General features: G+C 40.9%; 1 protein-coding gene across 3 annotated transcripts; it reads left to right on the top strand.

The window, feature by feature from the left end:
* Positions 1-56: 56 nt before the first annotated feature.
* LOC147147669 (TBC1 domain family member 10A-like) lies at positions 57-11,401 on the top strand. Of its 3 annotated transcripts, none has more exons than XM_086031399.1 (10): positions 57-270; positions 561-792; positions 1,676-1,775; positions 3,389-3,496; positions 3,730-3,836; positions 3,932-4,046; positions 4,733-4,798; positions 5,171-5,360; positions 8,185-8,339; positions 9,290-11,401. In XM_086031399.1, exons 2-10 carry the CDS (start codon positions 611-613, stop codon positions 9,788-9,790), a joined length of 1,524 nt encoding a protein of 507 aa, XP_085887525.1. In that variant the 5' UTR covers positions 57-270; positions 561-610; the 3' UTR covers positions 9,791-11,401. The 3 variants fall into 3 exon arrangements, with proteins under 3 accessions (XP_085887525.1, XP_085887524.1, XP_085887526.1); XM_086031398.1 differs by having other exon boundaries at positions 57-292; XM_086031400.1 differs by lacking the exons at positions 8,185-8,339; positions 9,290-11,401 and adding an exon at positions 5,830-6,833 and having other exon boundaries at positions 57-292.
* Positions 11,402-12,757: the final 1,356 nt, after the last annotated feature.

The raw sequence follows: 12,757 nt of genomic DNA, 5'->3' as shown, positions 1-12,757 counted from the left end.
ATCTCTCCCCCTCCCCCCTCCCTTCCCAATTCACAAATGGTAGTAACAAGAGAAACCACTAGGGGTGAGACTAGCATTCCTATCCCAAGACAAATCATTAGCACCGCTGGACAGGACTGCTGGTCGAAGCACAATTTGACAGGACATCGAGCTCAGCCATCACTGCAAGCTGTTGACATTTCCATTATCGACTTTAATTAGTCTGTTCTCCTGGCAATGAAGTACACCATAGCGTCAGTGGACGGTGGGATCCGTGTAGGAATATTTAAGGTTCGAGTTCCGAGCTTTTAACGTAAGTTTGCTTTAGCATCCTAGTTAGGTAATGCTAATCCTCGGGTTGCAGTTGATTTTACCTTAACGCGCTTTTCTGCAACTCCTAACCGACATCTGTTATATGGCTTGGGTTGTTAACAGCGTGGCGCCTTTTAATGGTTAGCAAGGGAACGGTAGAAGTGAATTTTTCATTTTCATGCATAAGCTAATGGCAATGGCGTCAGTGATGTTTGACTCGAACGTGGTATATGCTTAAGGAGCAGTTTCTGGCTTGGGCTTGTCAACAGGCTCGCTGACGTTGGCTAACCTCGCTAGCGTGCTAGCTTTCGACGCTAACATGGCCAACACGGAGAACGGCCGTCGCCCAGTGGACACAAGGAGCATCCGGACCCTCAGCAGCAGTCACATCGACGACGAAAGTTCACTTGGGTCGGACTCCGAGATCAATGGTTTCACCAGCGACAAACAAACCGATAAATATGGATTTATTGGCGGAGCGCAACAGTACACGGAGGCGTCGTAAGTTGCATTTTAATTCTACTTGATCCCTGTGTTGTGCTTTAAATACACTGTGCTGTGATTTAAACACCCTGTGCTGTGCTTTGAGTCATTTAAACCTTAAATGAATGAGAACACGGTGCAGTAAATGTAATTTATCTCGAGATTTGTGCGTGTGCTGTCTGGATGCCTCGACCCACTGCGTGGCACAATGTGGTTATTATATCCTGTGTTTTCTTCGCTGGAACATAGAATGTCGGGCCTTATAACAGTGGCTTTCTCAAGATCGGGTTTTTTGTTGTTGTTTTTTTTACTTGTAGTAAATGAGTAAGTAAGTTTTTAAAGTGAACGATGTACAGTGTCCATATTTGTATTCCCAAATCGAATACTGATCATCTTTCAAAGTTGAAGATTACAGAAATATTCATTTTCCCCACGTTCCATTAACTGGAGTAAATCAAAGAGGAGTTCCTAAAAGTAGCTCCTTTGAAGCAATGTGAGCCTTCAATTTTGCTGATGAGGTAATTGTATAGTTTAAAAAACATCAGACCTCACTCATAATGTTATGTTGGAGCTGCCTATATTTTCTTCAATCAAAGATTTAAGATGGGACTATTTTAGTGTGGGCTTGTAGATAGTTGGCAAACACTGCCACTCTTAAAGTTTGCTATTAAACATACTATATCTAAATTGTGTTAATCCTCAAATTTACGTCACCATAAAGTCAACTTCCATTCAAAGCCTTTGCTTTTAACAGTCGACTCTGAATGTTTATACTGTACAACTGACGATCCCTTAATGCTTGCTTCGACCCTTTTATAGTTCAAATTGTTTAAAAGAGGAACATGTGCTTACGTAAAGTGAAATGATATACTGTATGTTGTCTTTTCATGTGTGTCTCCAGGGCTCAAGATGTGCCTACAGCAGTGCTCAGGCAAAGGGAGGTGAAATGGTTGGATATGCTCAATCACTGGGACAAGTGGATGATCAAGAGATTCAATAAGGTCAGACATAAAAAAAATGTCTAAACTGCCGAAATACAAAATGACCTGTGGTTCACATTACGCAAGCCATCAAAACTGCTTCTGCTTTTCTAAAGAGTTGTTGTACTGCCAATATCTTCGCCACTGTGCTCCCCACGCTCTCATATTTTCCACAACAATTTGTTCGCTCTTTGTAATAAGCCAGCAGGAGGCTTGCTATTTTTTACATATTGTTTAAACATGTCCAAAACATTTAAACGTATACAAACAGCACATAGACTCACAGTGACTTTTTCAATCCACACTGATGTTTTCTGTTGCTGTTGTTGTCGTTTTAGTTTGAATTTTATTCGTAACAAGTTTGAACACAGTATATGAGCAGTACCATGCAATAATCAATACATACAAAATGATATTTATGGATCCCAGGAGTCATTTTTTTAATTAACGTGACATAAATATTAAAAAACATTTATTTTGTATCCTGGGTAGCCTACTGTAGATTTTAGCAGCTTCTAACATAAAAATAATATAAAATGTTTACACTACCCTTATTAATTTCAGCAATACATTCAAAACGCCACGAGGTGACACTACAAAAAACTTTTTTACTGCTACATTATGGGTCCGCTGGAGTGGGAGTGTCTTTAACGAGAGAGTTTATTGTGCAATGGTTAACTTCACTTTATATTAACTGTCACTTATAAAGCCTGCAAAATTGCAAAAATTTTCTTGATTCCAACTCTTTAAACCTTGAACCAAATTCATTTTCAATTTAATTCATATAGAAAAACAGCAAACAGATTGAAGTTTCACTGCTACAGCAAAAGTCGCATGACATATCACAATAGCATTATATCACACATAATATATGAAGTAATAATAAAAAAAGTGACAAAGAATGCCAATGTAAAAGCGATCTAATAAATGGACATTTTTTATAATGTGCACATACTGTACTCATATTCTGTAGTCACAATGTCGTATTTAAAGTCTTTTAGAGTTGACTGTGTGCATGCGTGTGTGAGGGACAGAAGCCATCTAACACAGAGCTGCAACTTCACCTCATTTTCATGAGTCAGCAGCAGGGTAGGACTTGACCTATCCCTTCTTCACAATACATACCTCGTGACAAAAACAGTTTAGACGAGTCATATTCAAGGTGAGGCTCAAGTGACTTGATGTAAGACTGGTATGACAAGAAATTGTCCAAACAAAGCCCTGTGTATATAGACCGTGTTTGTCCTGACTAGAACAATAAAATTGAATTGCATAGACCAATGGCTTCATTTGCTCATTGTGAAGATAATGCCGATAGTTCACCTGCTGCAAATGTCAGGAAGTAAAGGTCGCTGTTTTCTTATCCCACAATACAACTTGTGTGTGTGCAAAGTGTCAATAAATGCAGTTGTAAAATTGTTTCTATCACTCGAGCCATTCTGTTATGTCCAAACTGACTTGTGCACGGTGACATGAAAATACTGCACAAGTAGCATGCAAGCTACGTTCTTATTGCTTTTACTAGTATGTTGTTGTTCGTTCTTTTAATATCTGTTGTGACAAACATGTAGCATTGGTTGCACGTTTCTCTTTTGTCTTGCTGTTTTGTGACTCCATATTTCACCGTGGTCTAGGTGAGGCTTCGATGCCAGAAAGGAATTCCCCCTTCTCTCCGAGGCCGTGCGTGGCTCTACCTTTCAGGAGGGAAGGGCAAGAAAGAGCAAAACCAAGGAAAGTTTCAGGTCAGGGACATCCTCATTTCACTTCCATCCTTGGTCTCATTTCATGTTTCAATTTCAATACAAATAGTTAGTAAAGTGTAGCATTAGTTAAAAAAAACAACAACTTCAATTTGTTGTTTGAGCCCTTCGTGTGTTTTCGGAAAAAGTATTTGTTGGAGTTGAATGACTTATTTCTTGGGACGCCTCATTGTACAAAACCAATTTTGCAGCCTCTTTGCTTTGTATTATCCTAGGAGTTGGATAGCCAGCCAGGAGATCCCAAATGGATCGACGTGATTGAGAAAGATCTCCATCGACAGTTTCCATTCCATGAAATGTTTGTGTCGCGGGGAGGACATGGGTAAGACCCCAGACTAGGAGGGACATGCACCAAAATTCCAATTTAGTGTATGGTTGTGACCACTGTTTTGTATGTTGTATTGTGTGTGTGCACAGGCAGAAGGATCTTTTCCGTGTTCTGAAGGCCTACACTCTGTACAGACCAGAGGAGGGATACTGTCAAGCGCAGGCTCCCATTGCTGCTGTGTTACTCATGCACATGCCTGCTGAGGTACATCACTCCCACACTTCAGCTCCTAACGCATACAAACACTAGCCATTCAACACATTTTTATTGCAAAACTCAGTTACATTTCATTGGCTAAGAGACCGCGAATTGGATTAAAAAAACGAAAATGACGTAGACGGTCTCCCGGCTTTAAAGGGAGAAACGTGCTTGTGCGTTCCCGGCTTTAATGTGTTAAACCAACGAAGAAGAAACATCTAAAGAAACGAAGAAAAACAGCTGAACCAACGACGCATGCGTTGGAAATACTGAGGCGGAGTGAGGGAGTGGCGTAACTTTGTTCACATAAATGACCGGTCGACTCAGTACAACTCTTAAAATAATATGATATTATGCACATTAACCTGATTGAACACCTCCGGATGTAGACTTGGTGTACAAGTAAAGGAGTTGCCTGTCTTTGACGTGCTAGCGCCTCAGCTGCTGAGACAGGACAACCGGTTGCAAATGAAGGAGAGATGAATGCGGCCAAGTACAGAGATATTTACAAGGAGTGACTTGAACAAAATGGAGGAAGCCTTGATAAAGTGCATTTACTGTAACACCGACAGATACATCTTGTCTCCTCTTGATTTTGATGATGAAAAATCTTAATTAACGTGGGATAAACCCCTTGAGATGCAACATGGGTCCCACACAAGAAATACAACTTAGGTGTGTGTTTCCAACAGGATGCCTTCTGGGGACTGGTGCAAATTTGTGAGAAATATCTTCCCGGCTACTACAGCCCAGGCCTGGTAAGAAAAACACTGCAAGCACAACAGATGTGATGATACTGAAACAAGAGTACAGTTTGTATCCCCCAGTCTGATACAATACTTGACACGTATGAATACGCCTGACACCAAGAAGCATGGTCACAATGTAATTGTGGAACAAGAATGTGCTTATGGGTGATTAATCCTACCTTGTGATTTCATCACAAGAACTGTCATTCTTGTCCTCAAGTGGAAACAGGGTTTACTGTTAATAAAGATGATGTAATGTAATCTTCAATGTCTTTCTAAAACGTGCCGCAACATGATGTGATTGGACTGTTTTTTTTAATAGTGGAACATCCACTTTCCCAATCCCCACGTTAATGGTTCTCTTGTCTGTTCGTCTTTTAGGAAGCTATACAGTTAGATGGAGAGATCCTTTTTGCTTTGCTGCGACGCGTCTCTCCACTCGCCTTCCGCCATTTGGAGAAACACAAGATTGACCCCATCCTCTACATGACTGAATGGTTTATGTGTGCCTTCTCTAGAACGTTGCCGTGGGCCTCTGTGTTGCGTGTCTGGGACATGTTCCTCTGTGACGGTAAGTCTCTGAACATTACATACGCTCATCATGGGCAAGAATGTTCATATAGATTCCTGATTGAAAGTTTTAAGACCGGTTGAAAAATTGATAAAATGTGCATTTTGCACATTTGGATCTTAATGACGTTTTAAGTAGAGCTACAATTTGCAGAAGAAAGAAGGACGAGTGAGACAAAAAAACCAAAACATTTTAAACTTGTAATTTAAAAAATAAATAAATAAATGACCTGTAATAGGTTGTTTAATCACCTGATCAAAAGTTTAAGACCACAGGCTATAAAAGCAAAAATTCTCATATTCTGTCACGCATACACATGGTCATATCCTCCCTATGGCTAAAGCTAAGAAGCTTTCCCCTTTTGGCCGTGGTCGGATTGTCGAGTCGCATAAACAAAGCCTCTCACAGCGTGCCATTGCTGCTGAGGTTGGTTGCAGTAAGACAGTCATTCCAATTTTTTTTTTCAAAGATCCTGAGCATTATGGAACAAAAAAGTCAAGCGGTATATCCCAAAAAATGACACCTGAGCTGAGCCGGAGGATCAGATTGGCTGTTCGCCAAGACACACGACGGCCCTCGACCCAAATTAACAAGACCCTTACTGGTGCCGACTGCAGCGCAATAACCATCAGACGGCATCTGCGAGAAAAGGGTTTTAAAAACAAGAAAGAAATTCAAAGACCTCGTCTCCTTCAACGCCACAAAACTGCCCGTATATACTTTGCCTGGGAGAAAGAAACATGGGACACTGAAAGGTGGAAAAAAAAAAAAGTTGCATTCCCTCATGAGAAAAAAAATGTAACTTTGATGGTCCAGATGGCTTACAACATTACCGTAATGGCAAGGAGATCCCACCTGAGACGTTTTCTAGTCGGCGCAGTGGAGGGGGGTCCATCATGATCTGAGGTGCTTTTTCATTGGAGTGGACCATTGGAGCTTCAGGTGGTGCAGCGTCGTCAAACGGCGGCTGGTTACGTGCAAATGTTGCAGCGGGCATCCCTCATGACTGAGGAGCCTTGTCTGTGTGGTCACAGCTGGGTTGCTCAACAGGACAACATTGCAGTTCACAATGCTCACTTGATCAAGGACTTCTTTAGGGACAATAGCATCACTCTTTTGGACCAGCCTGCATGTTCCCCCGATTCAAATCCCATAGAGAACATTTGGGGATGGGGGGCAAGGGAAGTTTATGAAAATGGCCATCAGTTCCAGACAGTTGATGGCCTTCATGAAGCCATCTTCACCTCTTGGAGCAATGTTCTCACTGGCTTCCTGGAAACCCCCGCATCGAGCATGCCCAAACGAATTTTTGAAGTAATTCACAAGAATCACAAGGTGGAGCTACTCCTTATTGAGTTCTACTGAGAAATGTTTTTTTGTTATTTTTTTGAGTGATGGTCATAAACCTTGGATCAGCGGATGAATATCCTATTTCAGTTTGATTGTTGTTTTTAATAAATTACTTTTTCAAAGTGTTTTTTGTCACACTCCTCATTGTTGCTTTTGCATATTGTAGCTCTACTTAAAAACTCATTAAGATCCAAATGTGCAAAAGGTCAATTCTATCAATTTTTCAACTGGTCTTAAGATTTTGATCAGGTCTGTATTTGGGGCATTTAATGTGTTTTTATGTGAACGATTAATTTTCCAGACTGGTTTGATAATACAATGTATAGCTTGACCCTTCCTATTTAGGATTTTCTCCTGTCCACCCCAGGATCAAAATCATACATAAAGGCTGAAATACAGTCAGGTCCATAAATCTTGGGACATTGACACAGGTCTCATCTTTTTGGCTCTAAACACCACCACAATGGCTTTGAAATGAAACAGAAAAAGATGTGCAGCCTTCATCTTTGGGGTTATCTATATACAAAACCAGGTGAATAGTGTAGGAATTACAACAGTCTGTATAAATGTCTCTCACTTTTTTAAGGGACCAAAAATGTTGGGACAAATGAAGTATCAATCAAATTTTGACTTCTTAAAACTTTGGTTGCAAATCCTTTACGCTCAATTACAGCCGAAAGTCTTGAATGCGTAGACTAGACATCACCAGATGTTGGATTTCATCCTGCGTGATGTGCCAAGCCACGATCTTGCTGCATTTCCCTTCAGTTTTGTCTTTGGCAAGTGAAATGCATGCTCAATAGGATTCAGGTCAGGTGATTGAATTGGCCATTGCATAACATTGTTTCTTTAGGTAAAAAAACAACACAAATTTAAACGTTGGTTGCTTTTACAGTACGGTTTGGGTCATTGTCCATCTGCACAGTGAAACTCCGTCCTATTAATTCTAAGGATGATCCGATCACATGATCGGGGCGAATCATTCAATTTTCAGTTGATCCGGTATTGGGTGAAAAAGATCTTTTTTTTTTTTTTTTTTTTTTTTTAATGATTATTTCCTGAACATTCAAAGGTCACAAAGCTCACACGCATGAGGGCCAATTAGTGGGCCGGACTAAAATCCACCTCCACCCTTGCTTATTAGTCCAACCCTTTTTTTTTTTTTAAACTTGTCGCCCCCCGTCCTCCATCCCAAAAATGGGCATGCGTCCGGGACGGACCGCTCCGCCCCTGGGACAGACTGCCCGGCTCTGGTAAATACCTTTAAATTAAAGTTGAAAGTCTGCAGTTCAAGCACATCTTGTTTCATTTCAAATCCTTTGTCGTGTGGTGCTTAGAGTCAGAAAGATGAAAATCGTGTCGATGTCGCATTATTTATGGACTTGACTGTGCACACCTAAACTGAATAATTTCATACACTAGAAAATAGGATTAATAACTGTACCACACCTCGTCTTTGTCTTGTGAAAATCAGGTGTGAAAATAATCTTCCGAGTCGGCTTGGTGCTGCTAAAGTGCATGCTGGGTAGTCGTGAGAAGCTGAAGGCCTGCCAGGGCCAGTATGAAACCATGGAGCTTCTCCGAGCTGTGGAGCCTCGATACATGCAGGAGGGTTTCCTCGTCCGAGAGGTAAAAGCAGCAACATTATTGAGTCTGTATGAGTAGCGCTTAGTCTTTTTAATAATACCACACCAGAGTGGGTTCTACTATCAAAACATACTAGCTCCATTGACATCAACTCAACTCAGGTCCATGGCAAACAATTCATTGGAGAAAGTCAGCAAAATGGCTGTTGGACTATTTGTGGACTAGAACTACTGGAAACTCTTTCACTCATCATTGTACAAACACACACAATCCCACACATTATGAAATCACTGAATGAAGTCAGAAGTAAGTCATGGAAAGAAAGAATTCAGTTAAGCCAGCCATTATATACTCCTCCCCAACAGAAGCTCCCAGACAACGCTTTGATCTTAGAATGGAACTCCACTGCAGCATGCATTTTGCATTATGAACTCAAAAGAAATGACAGTTATTATAGCTGACAAAATTGAAGCCCTTTTTTTTTTTTTTGCATGAATCAGGTGACTGAGTCTAATCGCTTCAGAACATATTTAGAATTCTCTCTAATATAAACATTTACTTAAGACAGTACTTCTTTTTCTACTTTAACTCAGTGTGGAAATTTACAGAAATGTAAGGTGGTTCCCTTTCAACTGCGGCTGTTGCTGCCAATTCAGAATTCTGATATTTAGCTGCATGTCAGGCAGCGCCACCGATAGGGCAGAGCGGCACAGCCCTTGCAGAATGGTTCTTAGTGACTTAATGGACTGTAGAGAATAAGGGGTGTTCACATCCAAAAGGACTCACCCAGTCTTTATAATAAGCTGTCTGTGTGACTTGACCACTGGTGACACTGCCAGTGGCCTTTGGCATTCACTTAAGTTACAACGTTGAACACAAAGACCAGACATGGCTGACACTTACTGTATTTCCCATGAAGGGCGGGCCTATTCCTTGGAAAATGATCTCAATGACTCATCTGTATCCGAATGACGCATGTCTTTCCGACACAGATCTTGGAAGTGCCGATTACGGCGCGAGACGTGGAAAGGGAACATCACACCCAGCTGAAGCGCTGGAGGAAGAACCGCGGCGAGCTCAATTTCAAATCTCCTCCGAGGATGCACGGCGCCCGGCTCATCATGCTGGCTGACCCCCCGAGGCGCCAAGACCTCCAGCAGTACCCTACCATTTTACTGGAAGAGGCGGAGCTCGGCCCGCTGCTGAAGAAGGGCAACGAGCAGAAGAGCAGAAAGAAAACCCCGAAGAAGTCGCAGCTCCCCGAGGAGATTCCAAACCCTTACCCTCTTCCCAACGCCACGCCACCCCCACCGTCTTATCCACCAGCCCCGCCTCCAGTGCTAAGCAAGGCCCCGGAGACTGTGCCACAGACTCAAGCAGAGCCAATTCACCAGGCCCAAGCACCTTCTGAAGACCCTCCCCCTGCCAAAGAGACTCCCCTACAGCAATCCACACACAGCCTCAGCAGCACAGACCAGGATACGTACCTGTAATTCTGAAGCTTTGCGTGTGCGTGGAAGAAGCACCAGCACCCTTTTGCCAGCAAACAGTCACGGATGAGTTTATTGGACTGTTAATTCATCTTCAGATACCAGTTTGGCCTCTGATAAGATTGATGTCCAGCTACAGCGTAAAACTGCCTTGATGCGCTCTACATCGTGACACCTGACTTCCTGGGACAACGTTGTCCTTTTTGGTGTGTGGAAGCAAATTGCCAAAGTTAAATGTGTTTTTTTTTTTTTTTGTCTACTCACATTCAACACTACAGTGATATTTTTGATGCAATCAATCAAAGTCCTGAATACCGATATTTAGGTTTCTTTTTGTATGGTTTTGTTGTTGTTTTAAATAAACACTTCATTTTGCAGTGGGCAGCCTTTCAATCAGATGGTTTGATCTGGCCAGCTGCCATTCCTCTTTACTTTACATTCCCTGTTTGGGAAGATTATCACCACTTGGTCTGTTGGGAGACAATCATATTTCAGTGAGTGCTTTTTGTTTTCAACATGCACATTGAACACTTGAGCATTTCATTTTTATAGTCTTACATTTACATAAAAAAAGCTGTCCTGACAATTTTTAGGATCTTTCTGTCAGTTAATTTATTTTGTACTCTGTCACAAACTCTTTGCTGGTGCACAAATCGTTGCCTTTTTTTTTTTTTCTTCTGTAATGTGGGTAACCTAACCCACAGTCACTGTGCCACTTTCTGTAGCTTTGGAGCAGCAGAAACGGATTTGTTCGGGCAGTAGCCACAAGAACACTGCAGCAACATTCCTGGCATCTTGAGAGCTAATTAGCCTTAACATGCTTGTTTGCTAAATGCTAATCAGTATAACTAATGACTTTGTGCATGTGCTTTCTGTCAAGACTTGCCAATTTTGTAATGGTGCTGACTTTCCTTTTGTAATTGCTTGACCATTCCCCACCTGTTCCTTGTTTGTGCCCTTTGTTCGATAATTGTGATTTCAAGCCTTTTTGTTAGGCTTCTTTGGTTGGGAGTTGTAAAACTTTGAACAATGTTGGGTGGCACTTTTACAAAGCAACAGGATGTTTTCAAACATCATTACATATTTCCATACTAGTAATTACTTCTATGAGATGCCACATTTTTTAACAACTTTTGACCATCTTCTCTATATCCCATACGGTATATTTTCAACTTTGTATCAACTTTGCAACACTAGAGAAAAACTTGACTGTCATTCAGTTGGGAAAAACATTTGTGCTATAATAAACTTTTATCTGGAAAATATTCTGAATATTTTTATTATACAATTCTTTGGTAGGTTATGAAAGATATGTAATGGCAACCAAGAGGCACTTTGCAACATGTTTTTTTTTTGTAAATGTCAATTTTGTTCAATTTTCAAACATCTCTGTCGAGTTATTTTCCCCGTTTCAACGAATGGCTGGAATAGCATTTACACTATGTGGCAAATGCTTCAAATCACCATTAGATGGCGCAGTAAAGTCGTTACTGAAACGAAACTGTAGTGAAGAACGTGGTACCCTGGATGGGCCTGATGTGTGCATTCCTTTAATAACCTCGCCTGCAGTCATGTATTAACTTAATAAAAAGAACATGGTTTACACACTTTCAACTGTTGATGGATATTTTTTTAATAAAATGCATAAATATGATGATCACACCTTTATTCTATGCGATTGACATTTTTACCTAGTTACGTCATGAATGAGCATTTCATCCGTAGAGAATGTAAAGGAATTTAAATGTATAAATATGTCTCTGACAAGTCAATAAAGCAATGTTGTTGTCATAGAGCTCTCTTTATAAAGAGTTTCTTCATGTATGTACTGCACTTAGATGTGCACCATCTGACAGATGACAGTAGCCTACTGCTTTTTTTCCAATTCCAATGAAGTTGGAAGGTTGCTTTAAAAACAAAATACAAAGGTTTGCAAATCCTTTTCAATCTATGTTGAATACAAAGGCAAGATATTTAATGTTAAAACTGTTGTTGGCTTTTTGTTTTTTGTAGGTGGTGGTGGTTGAAAAAATTGTGGCACATTATATGAAAGAATTTCACCTATAAAGCTTCAGCAATTAGTGTCCACAGTTTCACAAAACGTTTATTGAGTGTTGTTCAAAGGAAAGGTGATGCAACAGTCGTAAAAATGCCCCTGTCCCAACCATTTAGAATGTGTTGCAGGCATCAAGTTTAAAACCAGTAAATAATTGCGTCAAAATAGAAATCTAGTTTATCAGTTTGAACATTAAATATCTTGTCTTTGTAGTGTCTTCACTTGAAGGTGGAAAATGAATTTCAATTCTCATTGTATTCTGTTTTATTTAAGTGTTACTCAACATCCCAACTCCGTTGTAAGTGGAATTATTAATTAATTACAATATTATGTGCAGAGAAGCATCACTGGAACAATAACAGTTGCGCAATACTACTGTTGCGTTTGTCTGAATTATAGGCCCATATAACCTTAAATAGTGATAACATTTTCCATGCAACTGGACCATGTCAAATGTGTCATCTCAGATAGAACTGCATGGTACCAACTCTTATCTCTGACCAGCCGCTGGTCTAGTATCTAGTTCTGCTCTTCCTGCTAATGAGACAGCAAGATTTGGACAGTAGCGTGTGAGGGGTTTGTTCGTTCATTGTACAAGTATTTAACCTTTCGACACCAAGACTTCAGAGCTCCACCCTCGCTCCGGAGGTCACTCTTGGTGTCAGCCCCGTCTTTAAACTAATGACGGACTTGTATTGTTTTCTTAATTCCTGATTGAATTGTCCAAGCCATTTTCTCCTCTTGGAGGTGTGGGGCATTTAGTGTGTTGCCCCAGGCCAGAGAGAGTTCACGCAAGTTGCCACCTTCATGATCTAGGTAAGGTGGCTTAGTTCTTCCTAATCGTCCAGAAAGGCGTGAGCTGCAGCTGTTGGCTACTGACCTCTGGTCTTCCGCGGGTCAGATTACAAAAGAAG

The sequence above is a fragment of the Filicampus tigris genome, chromosome 5 (assembly GCF_054856515.1).
Source record: "Filicampus tigris isolate MCC_2025a chromosome 5, RoL_Ftig_1.0, whole genome shotgun sequence".
NCBI classification, from domain to species: domain Eukaryota; kingdom Metazoa; phylum Chordata; class Actinopteri; order Syngnathiformes; family Syngnathidae; genus Filicampus; species Filicampus tigris.
Note: the sequence above shows the minus strand (reverse complement) of the source record. Positions and strands in the feature narration are given on the sequence as shown.